Source organism: Cebidichthys violaceus, unplaced genomic scaffold (genome assembly GCF_023349555.1).
Source record: "Cebidichthys violaceus isolate CVI_PGR_0920_01 unplaced genomic scaffold, fCebVio1.0.p SCAF_1, whole genome shotgun sequence".
Classification (NCBI taxonomy): Eukaryota; Metazoa; Chordata; class Actinopteri; order Perciformes; family Stichaeidae; genus Cebidichthys; species Cebidichthys violaceus.
Window position 1 is genome coordinate 10,215,243 of NW_027176262.1, and position 22,661 is coordinate 10,237,903.

Sequence of the window (22,661 nt, forward strand, 5' to 3'; positions counted from 1 at the left end):
TCAATTAGCAGGCTGGGAGAATGGAGAATACTGGATTCAATTAAACTGACAGCTTTCCCCATAGGCACACCACTCACTGGGCCATTATTCAACCAAACTGTGTGCTTGTGTGTATGAAAAAGAGAGAGATGGTAAGAGAAAGACAGACAGACTGAAAAGAAGTGTGTGTGTGTGTGTGTGTGTGTGTGTGTGTGTGTGTGTGTGTGTGTGTGTGTGTGTGTGTGTTTGTGTGCGTGTTGAGAGAGAGTCTGTGTGTGTGTTTATCTTGAGGATGAACTCATTTCTATCCATCCGCCCCGAGGTCAGCTTGCTCTCTTAGGGATTTAGACTCACACAAACACTGTCAAAACCTCATCCCTCCTTCAGCCAGCCCCAGCAAGCCACGCAGAGTTTCTAGTTCAAAGAGCAGCTCTGGTATCAATACAGTGGATTCATAGGCCACATAAGTAGGAAAACAGCTTTCCGGCAATGGCCTTACAGAGAACTGATTTTTTAATTATAGCCATATGTACAATCACTGGAAGGGATGTTGTTCAGGTTTCAGAGCAGCATTTATAGAGCCAGAGCAAGGGAGTCCAGGGGCATTCACCCTGGGAGAAAAACATATAACATTTCAAAATCAATAAGGTCAATACATCTGCCAACATACATAATGTATGTAAAAAGGAAACAGCACAATAGCTGAGTCTAGGTGGGTGTTTGTGGAGGTTGCACTTGAGTGTTGGTGTTATTATTGTACCCTGAGCACTTTGTTCTATCCATCTGTAATGCGGGGCGCCTTAGCGAGTTTTGTAGTTGGTTATTTAAAATAATGTATTCTTAATGTAAGAATGTTGTGGTTGCTGTTAATGTGGGTTTTTGTCCGTCGATTTTCATAAGCACTGAGTTTATTTCTGAAAAGTCACTGAAGTAAATTATCAGCAGTCCGAACAGACCTGCAGAGGATTATAGAGTGCAGTCTGGCTTATCTGTCACTCTGCCTGCACTGAATAATGAACAGAACCTCTACTGTTATCTCTCTGCATCTCTGTCCTTGTCTCATCTGTCATTCCACAGATAAACAGAGAGAAATAATTTATAAAACAAAGTGTTGGTACACTGAATGGGGCAATGAACCTGACCAAATCCTTTCTTACTATTTTTAAGTATTAGTGAGTGACTTGAGTCACAAGAGGCATCTCGTTTACAATACTCCAATATTATGTTGACTGCAGTAAAACAGAATGTTGTTTTTTTAAATAATTTGGTAGGCTTAAACAATGGGAAGCTTAGCCTGAATAAACATACAATATTTGAAAGCAAATAACACACACTGCTGTATACACATGGCATCCAGCAATATGCAAAGAGCTCTAGCAAGGTTTTTAGATACCTGATGTAAGGAAACTCCTGAAATTAAGTTCTAGTTTATCCTTTTTTATTTCCTATTTCTTCATTTTCCTTTTTACCTGGAATAAGCCATGTGTCAGACGGTCACACTTAGTTTCACCTCTTTCATACATATACTCCAAGTGAATGAGGGTTTTTGTTTGCAAAAAAACATTTTTGTGGTGTTCATACCAAAATGTCCTTTGCACATTTACAATTGGCTTTTCTTGCTTTAACAAATGCTAAAAGAGACAAAAAAATGTTTTTCTATAACTGATTTTAGTATTTTATCAAGAGACAGGAATCTTGCACTTAGAAGTTTTAAGAAGATCTAAAAAGACGGAACAGAAGGCAGCACAGAGGGAGAAAAAGATCTCCAAACTGTCGTTGGTGGCCTCTGATCAAAAAGCCCAGCGTAAACAACGCCTTTGCCTTTCCCTGTAATACAGTATGGTTATGATTGATGCACCATTGAAAATGGTAGATAAAGAAATGATTCCTAACTGAATTACTTAATATCATGAATGCTAATTCTTTGCATCGAGGCTTCTGTAGAGTACGTGATTACTAAAATAATCGATTGCTGCAGCCCTACAGCAGCGACAAGCGTGCTTCCTCATTGAGAAAATAATACAAATAATAATAATCAAGGCTCCAATTTGCGAGAACAATCAAAGTTTTCTTAAAGCATGTGTACAAATGCTGTTATTCTTCAAATTATTCCCAAAGCACAGCAAGTGCAGTCACATGGCTAATCAGAGCTTCTCAACAGCACTGTCCATAGCGCTGAAGAAGATGATGAATTTAATTTAGTCTGCTGTCTTATGTAACTGTTTAAAAGCAGTACACTAAAATATAGAAAACAGATGCAATACATCTATACCATTTCCATTTTCTCACAACAGATCACTGTTATGTGTTGCCCTAAATAGCCAATTGTCTACACAACAGTGTTGGCTATTTTGATTGCTTTAATCTTCCAGCAAGTTAGCGTTCTGCTAAATACTGTACTTTCTGATCCCCGTTAAATTATAGCTTTTTTCTTGACCATTTAATTAAAGTTTCCAAACAACTAACTATTCGATATTCTGTACAAATCCAAATTGCTACATTCAGTGTCAAAGTTTGATCTAGAGAAATACATTAAAAGCTGTCCTGCTGTGCTCCCCTTTGGTGCTCCACTGAGTCACCACTTATAATTCAAATGCTTTGTAACCGTATGGTTTTTGAGATTAGAAAGTAGATATAGTCACTGATTATGTACATTTACACTTGAAAGGTGTGAACATCCAGTTCCCGTCAGGCTCTCAAATGTACTTTGCAGTCATGCTGTTTTAGAGACGTCATACACATTCATCAATAAGACACTCAGTACAGGGCTGACATTAAGAACTCAATCACAGACCGATATAGAAATCCTAGCATTTGTATGGAAATTGTTTAAGAAAAGGGAGTGAAATACTGCTAAATGCAGAGCACTAATGTCCAGAGATGTATAGAAATATATGTGAAACAGGTGCTTCCAATGCATGGCAAGACATATTCTGACCTGCTTTCCACGCAGGTTAAGTCAGACAAAGTCAACTTGCTTGTCTTTCTGGCTAGTCACATGGAGCTACAGCTCTGGCCATTTTATGTGTTTCTTTTGGTTCCAAGCAATAAAACTGCTGGTCCAGAGGTGCATTATATTTCTTTTGAATCGTCCTCTCGTCAATTTCTGCTGTCTTGTTCCATACAAGATTTGCACTAATACAGGGAGGGGATGGAAAACAATACGAGTGATTCCCACCCAAAGGATTTAAAACACCACAGTTACATTTTATACTCTGTTAAGATATAGAGACAATCTGGTGTAATGCGATGTAACTGACATATTGCAACCACTTTTATTGCCACAACTGTCACTAACATTAAGGCAGTCTTCTATGTTTTTCCTCCGTCTAACTTGCTCTACCTGTCTCTGTCTTCCTCTGCATGTCCAATTCACTTTGCAGGCTCTTTCTTCACACTGTCACAAGCAGCAGTAGAATATGTTGCTATTTTTGTGACCTTGAAACGCACGGGATTGAAGAACAAAATGGGAGTTGCATGCAAATAAGGTGGCACACGGCAAGGTGCTTTGTGAAGCAGTTGTAAGGACCAAGTCTCTCATCTTTTATAATTTGGTGATTTTGCCTGCTGGCGTGAAAGGAGTGCATGTAGCAACTGCAGCAGCGACACAGTAATGCAAAAATAATGTGAATAAATAAGAGTGATAACAGTAATCGAATAGTAATCTAATTTGATAAGAATCAAATAGGCTCTTTGTACCCCTGGACAGTGACCACAGGGCATTGGTATTCAATGTATATATTTGCATGTATCTCTCAACCATTTCACAGCTAAACCAGCTAAACCAAGTATTACCAAGTCTCCTCTTCCTGTCTGTCTCTGCTTTTTTGTAAGTAATGTTGACACATACACACACATACATACAGACATATACACACAGACACTTAACCAGTTAGCACCTAAACCAGCTGTGATAGGTTAGATTTTCAAGAGCGACAGCCAGATTTCCTCCCATTTATCAAAACTATCGATCCACAAACCGCCCATGGTCCATCAACCACAGAGAGAGAGAGAGAGAGAGAGAGAGAGAGAGAGAGAGAGAGAGAGAAAAGGAGGCGAAAGAGAGAAACAGATACAAAGGCAGCGAGACAGAGAGAGGAGATTAAATTCATTTAAAGTGCAGTGTTGACAGTGGGAACCATGTGCTAAATTTAGCACATCTATCATAGATTCAATACAGAAAGGAAGAGAAGGAATGAGAAAAATAGAAAAGAAGAAGTTTAGAAGGGAAAATGAGGGAACATAAATGTAGAAGACAGAGAGAGAGAGAGAGAGAGAGAGAGAGAAATGAAATATTATAGAATGGGCGGTGTTGACACGAGGGAGCTTGTATTTAGTTCAGCTGGCGGATTAAAGCCTAATTTTACATCCATCTAAGTGGGCCATAGGGGGAGAGAGTGAGGCCGAGGCTGATGCTTGTTAATGGCTTAAGAGTCTTGTAAGGGCTGGGATAGACTTTAAGTTCAATGACAAGTTGTACTTGATAGACGCTGGAGGTTTTAGGGGCTCAAGAAAAACATGTTTTCAGTTCAATACTGTCAAGCAGAAGATCCAGGCCTACCAAACCCTTCAGTTTTAATGTAGTGCTGGTGCTAAATGAAAACCGCATTACTCCCAATTTTGATCATGTTTTGCTTTCTAGCTTTAATTGAATGCACCGTCACTCCTGTGCTGAGTAAGGTCCCTTAGCTGAGGCCCAGCAAAGCCCACTCAAAATACAATACAGACTCTATTTAGACACCTTCATACTGTAAACTGCGGCACTAGACATCCACATGGAGCCATTTGAAATAGGAGCTTTACTGTTAATGTATAGCAAATGTTCTGTTTCTAAACTCTCCAGTTTTTTGACTGACACTACTGAAGTCTATGCAGTTAAATAGCACCAGACAGAAATATGGAATGTATCATGCAACCTGATTCTCTGAATATTTCTAATGGTGGAATAGCTTTTTAAAAATATAGAAGTAAAACCTTTCTGCCATGGTAGCATGATACCCTGTATTTGGCAGGTGGCAGGTGCTAATTTCATTCCTTGCCTGTATGTATGCATGAGATGAAAAAAAACAAGTAAATCTGGCTGTCACTCTTGAATATCTAACAAATCTACAAATCAAAGAAACCAGGGATACAAATAATGTGTGCATAGTGAGAATAGACGGGGAGTTAAAGAGGAGAAACAAAGAGCATGAAGAGAGACTGGTTTAATATTTCAAACAGGAGAAAAAAAAACACATTAATGCTGTTGTTCTGCTCTGAAGGGAGCTGGCTTGGTTACATGTTTACACCCTCACACATACAGTCCTTGCAAATGATCTACTTGGTTTATGCAAATGCAGTGTCAGCAAATGCAATAACACTATTAAACCGAAATGCATCCAAACAGACCACACCAAAGACCTCCATACACACACATGCTCAAAACAACACACACACACACACACACACACACACACACACACACACACACACATGCAAACACCTGCCTTTACATAATTAATACATATTTCACTCAACATTATGCACTCTCATACATAAAAGAGGCATTCCTGCATGCATGTACACAACCCATGGGCTAGATCAGCAATTATTAGGCTGTAAACTGGTCTGTGTGTGCAATAGGCGCTGACATAGACATATACATAAACACACATTCACAAATGAAAATTATGAGCACAGGCAGTGAAGTAAGGAGTTGGTTATGATTATTCTCCTCTGCAGACTAATACCTCTCTCCATCTATCCCACTCTCACCCCTTCTCTGTCCTTGTTCTCTCCATCTCCTTGTCTATAAACTTTATAATAAGCACTCACACTTTTTCCATGTGTGCCAGATTTCCATCCAAATGTATCGCAAATTTTAACCAAATTTCTGGAAAATCTGCATAATAAAATGTGAATGTGAATGCATGCTTGCTTTCCACCCAATACCAGTTTGTGATTATTAACATTTGGTTCATCGAGATATGCCATAATTCTCCATTCGGAAAACCATTATAACATTGTAAAAGAAGAGGGCGCAACAAACTGACGTAATTAAAAGAGCACCGGTCGAACCTGCAAACACAATGTAGAAAACTGGATGTAGATATGACATTTTTCAAGTGAGATCTTTGTTGGGCTATATTGTGTCTCTTCAGTGTGGAAGCTTCAGTGGACTTTAAAGTGACATACTTTATCATCCGCTGATTCAGTTTCCATTGCACTTGGTCGCATCTTGCTTTTATCAATACGCCAACTCTTCCACCTCCACCAAAACATTATGGGTTTATTGTAAGATTTTTTTTATTTTTTTTGTTTTTTCCACTTTTTTTCTGCGCAAATTGAAAATGTGCATAAAAACAGGTGGATGGAAATACACCTAATAACAGTGAGTTTCAGTCTCGCTGTGTTGTGTGTGTGTGTGTGTGTGTGTGTGTGTCTGTGTGTGTGTGTGTGTGTGTGTGTGTGTGTGTGTGTGTGTGTGTGTGTGTGTGTGTGTGTGTGCATGTGTGCGTGTGCGAGTGTGGTGATTATTCAAGAGCTGGTCATTACTGTAGCTTCCTGCTGTGTGAAAAACAAAGAGACAGACATAAGGCAGAGATGAGAAAGGAGGTAGAGAGAATTATAGACAAAGTAAAAGAAGGAAGAAGAACAAAAAGACTGACATGAAGGACAGTGAGAGAAGAACACTGGCCTCAGTATTTAATGACAGATGCCACACATGAACATCACACACAAACACATTCAGTACACATCCCAGCGGAGTATAACACACTCAAATGGGCCAATTACAAGAGACCGCGACTGAGACACTGGCCTATTAGCAGTGACTGGGCGCTGTTTTCAACAATTAACAGTGATTGCTCAGTGCCCATGTGAGGCCATTAGATCAGGACACAAGAGACACATAAAATGCTTAGGTTTGAATAAACACAATCAAAATCAACTTGCCTCTGGCATGAAGATTGCATGACCTTTTAGTACTTTATGCCCACTGGCACTTTTCTCAGCAGTAATATCCAAAGATCTACATTTCAACACAGAGGCCACACATAATAAGGGCCTCTATTTATCAATAACAGTGAAGCAGAATGAAGCTGTAAAATACAGCCTGCCTTTCAATAAAGTGAAGCTAAAATATGAATTGAGTCATCATTTACCAAATTCATAGCTTGTAAAGTACACAATATATGTATTTATCTTGTTCTAAACAGGTTCAACAGGTTGTGCAAAACACAGCAGAATGTGTTCTCATATTTTTTTTTAGAGGCGCCGAAAATGTTCCTAAAGAAACTGATGACTTCTTGTAACATAATGTCTTACAGCTCTCGGTAGGCTTCGTATTAAATGTTAATTTCCAAAATACAAGGTAATGTGGTTTAAAAAGACTTTTGTTGTATTTCCCCACCACAACATGGTTCCATAATGCCCTAAAGAGGTAAGTTATTTAGAAAAAAAGAAAGTTTAATGTACGATCAAAGTCTTAGCCAATAAAGACATAACGCTGACAATATTAAACAATTTAACACCTGAATCTGTGCAACTAGACAAGACTACGGGCCATATTGTTTTGCAGACAGACGTGCGTTTGACATCGGTATGTTGTCAATTCAGCAGTAATGGAATGATGAATGGAGAAAATGAATGGGCAGATTTATTACATTGTTGCTCTAATATTATTTTTATAACATAACAACCAGCACCACCTTTGTACACTGCTGCCACAGTTTCTTGATCTTCAGGAGGTATTGCTCCTGAAGATGATTGAAAAGAGTGACTCTTTATAAATCCATCGGACCAAATGTCCATTTAACAATTTGGTTAGAATCAAACTGAAAAGTCTGAATTTCCTGAATAAACGAGGTAGGTGTGGAAGGACCCTATGACCAACAGCCCGAGGGTGATGATTCCACAGTGACATTGAGCTCACTTCCTAATATATTAATCACAACTTTAATTTCATTTGAATAAAAACAATATTGTAACCTAGTACCAATGCATCAAGTTTTTATGTGTTGGCTAATAAGGCAAACTGCCAATATGTAATTGCATTTACTTTTATGTTGTCAATCTCTGACTGAATAATCTGGAAATGAAAGATGAGCTTCCTTTACTTCCATCTACATTATCCGTAGCTGGCTTTTTGACAACTGGGACGGCTAGCTCTGATCATGACTTGGCATTATGCTCTCTTAACTTATTCATTCCAATAAAAAAAGCAAAAGAACACAATACAACCATAGTTCCAGGCACATAAGAGTTGTTAGAGCCCCAGACAGCCCATTGTCTGGGCATTTTTCCAAACTCAGCAAGCCAGTTCTGTGATAGCGCTGGTCACCAGAAGTGCATCATTGCCCCTTTGTTTAAAACATGCAGACTACTCCTCAAACCCAAATAGATTTATTTTTTTTACTGACACTAATCCTGGTGTAAACCACATAAACAGATACCCCTGAGATTCAAGGGCTGAGGAAGAAGTGAACACCCAGCAACTGTTTCACTTTTGATTATTTCTAACTGGCAGCACTCTTAACAGGTGTGTGTCTTCTAAAGTTCAATATAGCTCTTTATGTATGTGTTAGTGTGTGTCTATGTGCGGAGCCTCTCCTGTTTTCATATAAATTGCAATGAATACGATAGGTGGCTGTGTGTTCAGGAGGTTGGTGATTCAGTCGTCTCAGATCCAGTGTCTCAAAGCAGGTGTTCTGTGTGGAGCTGAGGCAGGGTCCTCCCTCCTAATGAGGCATCATTCCCTCGTCCATCCTCCCACCTTATTCTCCTTTGCTCCTTTATTTCATCTTTCTTTTATCTTCCACTCTCCTTCCACCCTTTGTCCCATCCCTACCCTGCTCCCCATCCTCTCTCCCTCTCTTTTTCTCTCGCTCCTTACCCTTCCACACTCCTTCACCGTTTTCCTCAGTTTTCTTTCTGTTTTCCCAGAGTCACTCTTCCTCTCTCCTTTTCGCTTCACCTTCTCCTCTTTTCTCTTTCATCTGTCCTCAACTCTAACCTGTAACTCCTCCCCATGTGTCTTACATCTCGCTCCACATACTTTACTGCCCTATTTACCGTCTCTTCCTTGCATCTCAATAATGTGAAAGTTAATGAAGAAAAGAGAAGTGAAAATGAATGTATGCACTTCTTTGAAGTTATTGTAAGTCAGTCCAGATAAAAGCATCAGGCGAATGCTTAGACAATGTGTTTGTAAACGAGGATCAAAGGACACCACTCTGAAAGCTATATTTGTCTGCTCGATGTCATTTGGAAAGAAAAAAGGTGGCGTTCTTGGGAATACAGCTCAAAAATGACATTTACGTGCCAGGCAGGCATTAACATGGTGAGCAAGACTATGGATATTATTCATTATCAGCATTGCATGAATGGAAAAGTTAAACAAAATGCATCCCTGAGTTGAAGATATTTCTGGTCTTTACGTCTGTGAGCTCGTATGTGGGTTGCAAAGGTATTATAATGACTAGGTTTTATGGAAGGATTAAGGACTGACATGTTGGGCAGAATAAATATTAGAATCATAACAGCGCCTTTAACAAATTAACGAAGTCATGATTCAAGTTTACGGCCATGGGTGAGCCAAATCATTTTATGTTTGAAAGAAGGCGATAATTAAATATGAAGCACCACAGCAAAATTGCTCGGTGCTGTTGTTTTTAATTACACTTTAACACACTGACATACGTATAAGCTGATATTATCCAAAACTGATTATGTTTGTTTTAGGGCTGCAACTGACAGTTACTTTGATAATCAATGAATCAGTCATTTATTATTTTAATGAATTAATTGGATAGTTCCAAGCGTTTTTTATAAGAAATTTAAAAGAAAATTGTGTCTAAAATGTATTAAAACTTATTTGGATCGAATTTTGGCATAAGGAACTAATTATAAATATTGTGCATAAGAGCTTTAACACCCATAATCAATAACATATTAATTATATGGGTTGATACAGACATTTTTTTATGAATCAAACGTATTTCAAATTCACAGATCAAACTGTATTATATGTAGTTCGAACTGATTTGTCTACGGTGAGATAGAAGGTGAGAAAAATAGAAAAGTATGACTGAATACTGTATAACACTGGATGGCTGTATACATATGAGTGGAGGCATGTTTCTATTTATAGAAGGAATCTTGGATTAGAAAGATAGATGGAAATAATAGAAGACACCTGAGAAAGGTGTAAGAGGACAAGGGTACGAATAATGGAGTGATCAAGTAAGGGAATGACAGGAAGAGAGAAGAAAAGAGCGAGAGAGGCGATCATAGTTCATGTTTCAATTCTATACCAACAGGAAAAGAGTGGATCTTACCACAATATCCAACACACCCACAGTGCATATATCAACATCAATGCTTCTGTTGTAAACATGTTTCACATGACTTGCAAACAGACCTGTTCCTCATCATGGGTTCACATGTCTCATTCTTGAGCTAACTCAAATAAAAGCACCCATACACTCACAAATGTATTCATTATTGGGATGTTTTTTACTCATTTTACTGCATTTTCTGAAAGAAAAACCTTTTCAAGGGTGGACCGATTATGTACTGCACATGACGAGGAAGTGACTAAAAATCCATATATTTTAAGAAAATGAAATATGAATTTAATATGAAAAATGCTAGATATTTATTCTGTTTTTGTTTCAAAATCTATTCTTAAACAGCTGTTAACACATGCAAAAATGGCAAAAAGGGTTAAAAAGATTTTCATGTTGTAGTCACTTCTGATTTCAGCACAAGCATTAACTCCAATCAACTGCAAAGCAGCTGCAAATAGGACAAGGACAAACCAGCCTAAGATTTATAGTTAATCTCATCCTAGTTTACTGCTGAACTACATTGGACTGCAATACACTCAATCTATTAGATTGGGTTGCATAATTGGGATTGGTTAGACTTGTCTTATTTATTATTGATTCTTATCTTGGTGGGGTTTAAAAAAAATGTGTATATATATATATATATTCATTGTTTTAATTGGGTGTCAAGTGTAAATGTATTTTGATATAATACTTTATTTTCATATTTTAAATGCATTCTGTATCATTCATATTTTTTCCAATTATTAATTTTTATTCATTAATTATTGTTCAGCATAAAGGGGGGCTGTTGCTTAGCCACCATCATTTATTACTTTTTTAATACCACATAGAATTAATTTCTGTTTCAGTCATACCAGCTAAGACAGTATGATTTGTGATGAGTTTTTTTAACGTCAACACAGTTCTGCTCACTTCAATCACGTACAGTCCTCACCTCTAACTCCATCAGAGCACTGCAGACTGGGTACTTGCAGGAGAACACCTAAACCTCAGTTATCAATTTGTATTGATCCCAATAATAATTGGAGATGGCCTGAAAATATGCTTGGGATATTGTCACAATGTGGAGGAGTCTATGATTGAATACATTTACTAAATATTGACACTTGTGAACTATGTTGTGAGGTTTAAGTCTCTCACAGCTGCTGTCACATAAGGAGGTCTGAGTTCAACACTACTAGGCAGCTTAAAACACAGATAAATCAAGATTGAATATTAAGCTTGTGCAAGCACATGATGGAAACTCAATCATTAATGAAGAGTTTATTTACTCATATTTCATTGAGTGTTGCAAAATGCAATCTATCCACCATCTCTCAGCTCTTATCCCTACTTAACATCCAAATCCCCTTTTCTCCTTTCCCCTCATCCTCTCATGTTTCTCTTTGCTCTGCTCCTCCCCCCTCCTGTCCCGGTCTCCCCCTTTAACCCAACCCACTGCCTCTGTCTTTGCTCTATCATTTAATACTTCTGTCCCCTCACTCTCTTTCTCTCATTGTCTGTTTTTAATTACGCTTCTCCATCCATGAAGAGCTGAAGGCAGGGTGTGTTGGGGCTGGAGAGGGAATGTGAGTAGTGGACCAATGAAGAGGGAAAAACAACCTAGGAAGGGTGGGTGTGGGGGAGGGGGACGACGACGCAGGATAATTAAACATTGATTTGGGACGATGATGAGAACGGCAACAAGACGCCAAACAAGGGGATTATAGGTCAGGCAGCCGACAGCGTTCTGCTGAGCTCCGCAAATATCCGGGAGAGAAGAGGAAAGGGAGGCAGAGTGTGGAAGCAATAAGTGAAGGGAGAAACATGCAGGGTAAGGCTGCAAGTTTAAGAATAGAAAGAGGAGGAAGCGTGGAGGCAAGAAAAAGATATAAGCAGAAAAGCAAAGGGACATGAAGTGAGAGTAGCAGAACTGGGAGTATAGATGGGGAAGGAATGAAAGAGATTTGGAGTAAAGTAGCATAAAAACAAAGCCTAGATACTTGGGGTATAGGAAAGTGAAACAGACTGAAGGGGGCTTCAAAAATGTAAAAAAGATAAGGGAAAGGGCGTAACAAATGTAAAGAAATAAGAAGGTTGACGGAATATATTTTATATATATATATATATATATATATATATATATATATAGAGAGAGAGAGAGAGAGAAAGAGAGAGGAGAGAGAGAGAGAGAGAGAGAGAGAGAGAGAGAGAGCTTACATGAAGAAAGAGAACAAGAAGAGATGACTAAATAGACAATGTTTTCAGTGTCTTTGAACTTAATCTCTCTGATCTGACACATTAGTTCGGCACTTAATTGGCACAAATACAGCAGGTACCAGTGATGCCAGTGTGTGTGTGTGTGTGTGTGTGTGTGTGTGTGTGTGTGTGTGTGTGTGTGTGTGCGTGCATACATGTGCATGTTTGCATGACTGTGGACAGTCATTTGTCATTAGGCCCTTTTAGCTCATTAGTATGTACGCCGTGAGTCATTCAATTAAATGACAATGACCTACAGCAAACTGACTCCTCATTGCCACCAATGGAATTGGGGATTTGCACATACGTGTGCATGATTGTGTGTGTGCGTGATACGTTCAGCCAGATGTATCATTTTAGTGATATTGTACATTTTGCTGGTATAGGAGCCTAAATGTCTTCCCTTTGCTGTTTGGTGTTTTGGTGTAATACATTTTGGTGTGACTTTCTAAATGAGCGGTCAGAAGCTTAAACCCACTAATTTCCTGAAAATTGTCACTGTGTCAAAGGAAGATAATATTAAAGCAAGCTGCTGCCACACACTATGGCAAAACGCCACATGCTTCTATGAACCATATGATCAATTTTTTTCCCTTTTCAAGGACAAACATGTGGCCAGGGCTCACTCATTAAATTGTAATTTAGTGTGTAACAGGGCGGCTAACCAAGACTAACTCGTTATTCATATCACTCAATTTACCGTTTCTGTGATTCTTTTTTTTTCATCCTGTTGCACTGAACTACTACAACTGTATTAAAAAAATGACAGATACAGTACAATATGGCTCAAACTGAACCATCATTTAACTGAACAAAGAGATCTTAAATGTTACCAGGTAACCAGCTTGCTACATTTATACAAACAATATGTTACTTTTGTATTATAATAGTTTAACATGCAATAAAAACAACAGCCTTGTCAAACAGTTAATAACTTGCCAAGTGTTTTGAGCATTGAAGGACAATCTAACATCTTACACATTCTTACTGAATATGTGAAACAGTAAGTCCTCCTCTCTAAAATCACAGATTTCCTTAGAACACTCACTGAATTGCATGGGGAACTTCATCACCAGATGTACTTGTGAAGTTGTGAAATATACATAAGAATTAAGATTAAATCAAGATTTGCATAATATAATTAGCATATTGACCAATCACCCCAAGCATGTTTGAACTATGACTTGATTTAGTTGGTTGGTTCGGTTTTTAACAAAACCACATATTTCATTTGGGGCTATGAACTGTAACCATCACAACATATGCATATCAAACTTGTTAAAACATGGACGGATGCACATCACACATGAACAAGCTTGTTTGTGCTTCATATAGTGTACATGTGAACATATTTATTTGTAAGCTGCATGCACCAAACTTCTCTCTCACACACACACTCTCTCTCTCTCTCTCCCTCTCTCGTTTCCCCCATCCTGCTAGACACACAGTCACCCACATGCAGGCCCACCTCAGCCCACCCAGGTTTGCCACAGATGCTCGCATCACCTGCTCCAATGCTATTAACCCCGAAACACCCTTTAACCACTCACCAACCCACACATACACACACACTTAAAACTACTTGATCATTGACATCAGTTCATTCATATTTCAGTTTAATAATCCTCGACAATTTACTATTAATACCATACTAAGCACTCTAATGGATTTCAGCAATCTATACTTCATGTATTCATTGAGAAGAGAACTGAAGGTGTGCTAAAGGATTTAAAAATAGACAATACTCATCTGTTAACCTATTTTTCCCTGACTGTGGGAGGAAATTGTCCTATCATTGCAAAAACAGGTCTGATGAGTGAGTCTAACAAATAATGAGACATCAGTGTCAAAAGCTTCTTTTTATCCATAAGGGACAAAAAGTGCATTTTCATTTGCTTACATCACATAATGTGCACAGCATCTCTGAGTAAACAACAGCCATGAAAGCAGCTATCTACTGCAAGTGATGTAACTGTTATTAATGCATGTTTCCAGTCACTGTATCCTGACTCTGCTGGGCTGAGCAGATTTAATGTGTCTGTCCATTATCCAAAGAACCACGGACATTGCAGACAGTTAGGTCACAAGCAGTGTTCTGCTGTCTGCGTGTGTTTTTGTGGGTGTATATGTGTTTCTGTGATTGAAAAAGGTTCACATTGACCTCTGTCTGCCCGTGTGTGGTGAAGAAAATGTGAGGTGAATACAATTCTTTAGATCAACCTGGACAAACAGAAACACAGACCCAAGCATGCACACTCAAAAATTGTATCCCATATATACTCGACGATGTACTCACTTGTGCTGTGAATTTTAGAGAAGAATCGAATGCGTGGTCTTAAAAGAAGGTTTTGAAGTGATATCTATTTACCGTGTTTGTGAATGTACGTGTAATGGTGCTTTGCATCGATGGCATAAGATTAATGTACTGTGAATGCACCTTTAAAATCCTGTCGCGCTACCACACCAGAATTAAAGTGTGTGCTTTATGGAGTGGCCCCTGACTGCATGTCTGAAGGCCGGCAGATACTTTTTTTGCAGTGCAGGATTAAGCTATGTGCTCCAACTGGCTCTGTTCACATATTGTTGACAAAATGTAGTATACTGCAAATGTTAGAGATGCAGCAATGCATGCTACAGCTGAGGCACAGTTTCCACTTACATTTTGTATCCTCAAACAGGATGTTCTGATTGGCAGATTTCAACACTGCCAAGTCAGATTCCGCTCACAAAGCAATATGCTGAGCTCGACCACATCCATTAGGTGATCAAGTTTGCATTATGACTGTGAATCTGCATACCTTTGATATGCCCCCGAATCACAAGTACAAACACTAGCCCTTAGAAATCACATGCTACATTCACGCTGCTTTTTTTTTTTTTGCCATGCAAGTTTAGCTGTCAAAGCAAGAAATAAACTGACCTACGGGTTTGGTTGTTCAATGTTATACATGCATACTTGCATTTGACAACTGGTCGATATCATAGCAGTATCATAAAAGTAGCAATGTTTACTTTTTTAACTGTTGATGGGTAATTCATTCTCAGCGACTGGGCTATAGCATTACGCATAAAGGTATAATGCATGAAACAAACACCTGGTTGGTTGAGTTGTCCTGTAAGTTATAGAAGCATTTTCTAAAGCTGCACCGTCTTGGGTCTCGAATAAGCATCACCATGGTTACAGGCATCACTCAGAGCAATGGCAAGATTGCTGACAGAGATTGACTCCATTTACGTATGCTCCTTTCATTCTGTCTTGTGAAATATGTAAAACACATGTAGAGATTCACTCTGTATGCAATGCAGACAGCATATTGACCAAATGTCAACACCTAGCATTACATCACCTCAGATTGTTCTGACAGGAACTTATAAATCATATTGAAATGAAAAGTGTAGTTTTAGGCAAATATAGCTCTGGATTGGCTGCTCAGCTACAGAGTGCAAGCCAAGCTAACGCTAGGATTGTTTGGTTAGATAATGTGCTATCCCTTGTGAGGCCTGCGGTGGAATTTAAGCTATTGATCCTTCTTGACCTCTTGCTTGTCCCAAAAGCTCTACCAGAATGAATCAACATGTACACACACACACACACGCACACACACACACACACACACACACACACACACACACACACACACACACACACACACACACATTTTAAATGACACTAGGTTAAACAGCAACCTACTGTACATAATGAATACTGTACAATGTACATAACACCATAGGGGGAAACAGTCTCTCTCTTTCTGCTTCACATGGAAGGCAATACATTAATCAAATGTGTGTGCAGCAAGTTCCAGTTTCATTTAATGCTCCTTTACACAATCACCATTACGTGGTGTAACTTTAAGGGAAAATAAAAATAGAAAGAAAGAGGAAAATGCAATGGGTGATTAGCCGGAGAAAAATACAATGCAACAGAGGGGAAATAATCGAGGCAGGACATGTTACGGGGAAAAAAAGAAAGCTTAACGAGGAGGCACCAGATTGAGAAGAAACTAGGTGTAGATGTATCTCATTCATCAGGTAGTAAAATGTTGAGTCAAACTTCAATTATTCAGCGTACTGTTGTCGAATTTTGCTACTTATCTGAGAGGCTGTATCTGTTCCACTGTCTGATAGTGTTGTTCGACCTAGACTATAAAAAGATACTATATGTCAAACTAAAGAAGCTATCTCTTGACTTTGAATGTGTAGGATAACTGTCAACTGCTTATATCACTGATTAGTGTTTCTGCAACACACAATTTCCGAAAAAAAACCATTTGGTGCCTTCTGAATAGGTACAGTAACCAAAATCAACAATTCCTGCAAGCAGGACTCCCCACCACTCGATAGAACTAATAGTCTAGTTTCAATTTTAGGTTGAATTTGTCAAAAAGAAACCCGTTAGAGGGAACATGCCACTGATATAAATTATTGTCCTTAAATTTTAGCATGAATATTATCTACAAAGGAGCTTACACAATGCGGTGATTTTATTTATTTATCGACAGATATGAAACAGACACTAACTTTATAGTAAGGTTCAAACAGAACCAAAAAACTAATTATTTATGTATCATTTGCCAATCGTGTGAAGTTGGCAGAGGTGCAAAGAATGCAGAACTTTGTCTCTCAAATTTTAAAGTTAAAACATTGTGTGATGTTCGTCATGTCACTTTTTGTTCTTTTTCTGCATTTAAATAAGGCCAGCAGGGACCTCTGTTGGGTCTCCCTATACCTCTTTTTCTGTCATCTATAAATGATCACTATTAAATAAAGGCATAGTAAGGCTTATAATTAGAAAATAAACATGTTGGCTTTTGTAAATTAGTAAAAGAACACAACAAAAATATTTTAGGAGACATCACTAGAAAGTATCAAATATGGTGGTACGCGTTTTAAAAAAAAGCACCTTGTAGTTGTGTCTGTAAGTGGTGGAATTACATTTTTAGATGTTAATTTATTCATGTCTTGTTACTGTCTCTATTTTTACATAAAGTAATGTCTTTGTATATTATGTAGTTGTGTTGGAGATACAAATACGACATGAGGTTCACTGTGACCGAATGCAGTCTCACTTTAAAAAACACACACAGACACAGACACACACGGCGAGAGAGGCATCGACACTGGAGACACTTAGAGAAGCCTCCTGCAGAGGTCTGTTGCCATTGATGGCACTAAAACTGCCATTAGGTATCTGGCTAATACACAACTGCCATCTGGTCCAGTGTGCACACACATAAACACACATCACACGTGCACACAGATGCACACTTGAAAAGGCATTGATCATATTAGTCAGGGGGTTTTGAAGAGCATGTCTCAGACACAGGGTTAACTAATACACTGCCGACCAATGGTTTTCCAAGTCCGTACAATCAAATGCACATGCAAACTCTCTCTCACACACACACACACACACACACACACACACACACACACACACACACACTCTGTGCTATAATGGCATTGATCGTAAGTAACCAGGGGGTTTTGAGACTGCATCAGAGAGCCCTCTTTATGCTCTGAACTTGTTAGAAAATCTGGACTATTCTTTCTGAAGGAAAACATGATGATAAATTTAGCTGCCTGATTAAATAAAAGTACACTGAAGGAAATGTATAGATAACAAGATGCTGTTATTTGGATACTCTGGAGGCTGGAGTTATTTACTCAGTGGAGGAAAGTAGTCGGAGAAATTATTAAGCAGTAAATTCAGCTATCATTTTTTATGCAATGTGCCTTAAACACCAGAGAACTAATAAAAATGTATTCTGATCTCACCAAAACATCGTGTAACAAAGAGAAATGAATACAGGTAAAATATAAGAAAAAAATGTTATTATCTAACACACATGTGGAATTTATCGTCACTTCTTGTGGCACAAAGCAATTATTACACTCTGATTGTGAGAAAGAAGAATAAAACGCACTTTTTCTTTTTATCAATTCTAATCAGCAACATTGATAAAGCTTCAGTTTTAAAGATATGCTGTTTGTATATAACAGAGATAACCAAAATGTAACGCTAAATACATTTGTTAAACTCAAATGGCCTCTCCTTGTGTCACCAATATGTGGTTTTCTTGCCCCCCCCCCCCCAACCTCTTCTCTCTTCATGCCTTTGTGCCTCACCCCTCTTAATGGATATTGACCAAAGAAAGACAGAAGAGAGGAACATGCACACAGACACACTCAGGGCTGTTTTTTTTTTTTTTTTTTTTACTCAGAGCAGAGCTGGTGCAATGATGAGGCCTCCTAATGTATGTTAATCTCACGATTGCCATGTGATTCCATATATGGGTTTAGAGTCATGATTCAGTCGTGATCTTATGCGATGAAGTAAGATTATGAGAAATTATTCTTATGCAACATGGCTTTTTTTAACTGCGACATGAGCATTGAATTGGGTAGTATAATGGCTCAGACAGTAATACGGGAAAGGTGTTTAAGATTAAGCTATCGTGTAGCTCAAGCCTCAATGTGTTTTTCATGTGCTGTGCCACATTGTACATGTATCTGTGAAGACATCTCCTCTTTCATTTGACAGTGGCTAGTTTTTTTTTATTGAACTCAAGGTTCAATAAAGAGTTCAGTCCTGATTTATTTGGCAACACGTTTGGTTACCATGTCAGCAGCAAGAGCGGTCTAATACTACAGCAAGCATTCTTTAAGCAGCTAGTTTGTGAAAAATACAAATATAAAGAACACAGTCAAAAAAGAGTGCAACCACGATCTGATTTAAATCTGAATTTATATCCAGCACTGAAATGGCAGACTACCCCACTGCCAGTAAAAACAAAAAAGATCATTGAATATAAATACACTGGCTATTGCAGAAAGAAATGCATGTTGGATTATGTGTGTGTGTATGGCTGTAAATGTAAATACTTACTATGTTATATGATGAATACTGATTACTGCTGTGTTTTGTCTTATTTCTTCAATATATATATATATATATATATATATATATATATATATATATATATATATATATATATATATACATATATATTTGATTGTTTCAGAATGTTGTGGGCCTCAGATGGGGGTCCATTTAAGATCTGAGTTATACAGCTTGATAAGTATTGTAAACATCCAGACAATCTGCTTAATAATGTGAGGCTCATACGATTGACAGCTACCCCCACAGAGATCTATACACACCCACGCTGACCTGTAAGGAGGGTTATTTGTACCTACAGGGCTGCAGTGCCCACTAACTGCATCCAACCTTGACCGGGCAGGTGCAGATGGCAGGTTGCAATGCAGGAGATGGGTAGACATGCTTAGAATTGTAAGAAGCTGCTTGTCTCTGACAAGTTGGCTGAGCTGTCTGAATAAACAAGTGTCCTCTAGCTTAGAAATAACATCATAATCACTTCTCAAAAATCCCCAAATTCCATATCACACAAGTGTTGACTTTTCACAAATTAAGAGTCACTGTCTGATTCTCCTATCACTGGGGATGGATTTGACACATTCAATCACAGGTTTCGCTTTCAAGAATTATTTTTCCCCCAGAGACAATTCCAGCTGTTGATGGCGCTTAAAAAAACCAAGCAGAGCTAAATTGGTTATCAGATCATTCTGTAGGGCAGCGAAGACATTTTTGATTTACTTCTGTAATCACAGAAGACAGAGTGATGGGCCTTTATTTGGCCATATTATTTGCACCTTTTGAAAAAAAATGAAATTAATTAATAGTCAGCTGCACTCCTCTCTGGTAGTATTAAAGCCACATGTCACTCATCACAAGAGCTGGGAGATTTTCCCAACCTGTTGCCATGACAACTTCACAACATATGAAAAGTCCTCAGAACCAAAAATAAACAGAGCTTTCTGAGAGATTTGGCCAATAATGTTGCCAGTGCGTTGTTTTTTTTGCACATAAAGAAAATGTGGAAGATCCCCCATTTCCACCAAGGTTTAGAAAAAAATCTTAATTGAAAGACATAGACGTGCTCTGTGGTAGTTAACCACATTTTTGTCTTTTTTTTTCAGCTAGATGACTGAAACAGTCCTCCATAAATTATCCTGCTGCTGTTGATAATGGAGTTAATGTTGTAACACAAGAAAGCACCAATTGGACCATTCATTAAAGTTCTTGAAATCTCATACACAGGTCTACGCAAGTCCAGCTTGCCCTTGCTGTAGTTCAATGATAAACATGATTTGCTACAAAATTACCTTTATGTAATATGTTGTCATTTCAGTGATAACATATTGTATGGCTGCAATCACACCACTATCAAGAATAATTATCATAATACCTTGAAATGCTCTTTCAATCCATTGACATTTGATGGGTGTTCATTTTAATTATATTTAGACTTGCGATGACAGTATGCCGTATGTGGAGTAGCATGTTGTGCACACAAAGCATGCTTATTTATGGGATCAAATCAAATTTTGCTTCCTTCTACTTTAAAACATTTACATTTTACCAAATGCTGTAGTGGTTTGATTGTCACCAGTTTAAGGGTTGCCAGTCAACAAATTCTGACAAAAGTAAGGAAAGTAACAATTTATGGAAAAATATCACATTCATAGAGCCATAATATAAATATCAGCAATGAAACAATGTGGCTACAAGATCAGCACATCAACGTGGCACTGAAGCCAGTTGATAGACAAGCAGTGAAACAGCCACAATCACATTTGGCCCAGGCTGAGTGAACCCAGCAATGGCTCTGTTCCACTACAGATGTCTTTATCATTTCAGCTGATTAGACTTTTACGACTGGATGACTGGCTAATCTCCATTTGTATCATCTATCATCTGCTCTCATCCTCATAGCAGCGGCTGATGCCTCCTTATTAATGCACACACAACTGCTCACAAACACACGCTGACCTTGACTAAAACATGCATGCACAGACATGCTTTTTTACTAATACTCCTCAAAGAGTCCATAGCAGTCACCACTAAAATTGTAATAAGGACAGAAAATGAAAACTCACAGACAGTCAGATCATAAATTGACAGTGTAGATAAACAGACCTGTAAACCAGTGTGTCATCCCCAGAGCTGTTGTACTGGACCTGGAACATCCTGACTCCGGTTGAAGAAGTCTGACTGCTCCACCTAATGAGGGCAGAGTTCCCTGTCAATTCCACCAGTGAGACCCTCCGGTCTGCCCCTCTGGTCTCGTTGTTCGGCAGGGCAACCTTCGAGGAGGTTAGGATGTCAGAGGGGGCAGGTTCAGAGGACGGGTCTCGGCTGCGGCTTGTGCTGTTCGCCAGATGGGGCATCGCCGTAACAACTAGCTCCACCCTTCCTGTGGATTCACCTGCTGCGTTGGAGGCAATGCAGGTGAAGTTACCTGAATCCTTCAGGGATGTTACATTGATATCCAGGCTTCCATTAGGGAAAACCAAAGTTCTGAAACAGATTGAAATGTATCATAAAGTGAATAAGTTCAAAGCATTAACTGTAGTGTAAATGTTACAACAAAGTAACAATTATATACTGTAAAAAAGTTCATGCAGTTGGCATAGTCAGGACTTCATATGAGATTGTCCCTCCCCAGTCATTTCAAAAATATTCACTTCTGGTTACAACATGATCCACCATGATTCTGTCACTTTCAATTTGAGGCAACTCACTTCTGGTCCACATATCCCAGTCACGTGAGCCCTCTTTCTCTGTCACCCACACAGAGCCAATTGGTAATCACTGTTCTTCTTATCAACCCATTAAGTCACACCTGTACTTTGCTGCCTCCAGCAGCTGATACTGCCAGCTTCAACCACCAGCATCCAACCACACTCTATCCAGAATCAATGCAGTGACAGCCATGTTGAGGGGATAGTTGCTGACAACTTGTGGGCTTCATCTCCATAAGTGTAAGCCTTCACCCAATGGTATTCTTTAACAACCCGACAATGCCTCATTTCCATGAAATAGCTTTTACTGAACAAAACATCTAAAGATGCAAAGAGAAATCTCACAACAAAAAGTGCGTAAGAAAGATATAAAAGTTCTGTCACATATTTAAAAATACTATCAATCCTTTTATAACAGATTTTTTTTTTTTTATAGACAAAGAAAACAAGAAACCCAAGGTGTGACCTCAACAGCTACCTTCTAATCCTGATTCAGAGCTGGCCCAC

General features: G+C 38.6%; 1 protein-coding gene across 2 annotated transcripts in view; it reads right to left on the bottom strand.

Annotated features, from left to right (window-relative positions):
* Nucleotides 1-22,661, bottom strand: part of zgc:172282 (leucine-rich repeat and fibronectin type III domain-containing protein 1-like protein) — a 154,668-nt gene that overhangs the window by 40,876 nt on the left and 91,131 nt on the right. For both annotated transcript variants that reach the window (XM_068710006.1, XM_068709996.1), the window contains exon 8: nt 21,550-21,930. In XM_068710006.1, coding sequence (XP_068566107.1) covers nt 21,550-21,930 — 381 coding nt within the window. The remainder of the gene's footprint in view (nt 1-21,549; nt 21,931-22,661) is intronic.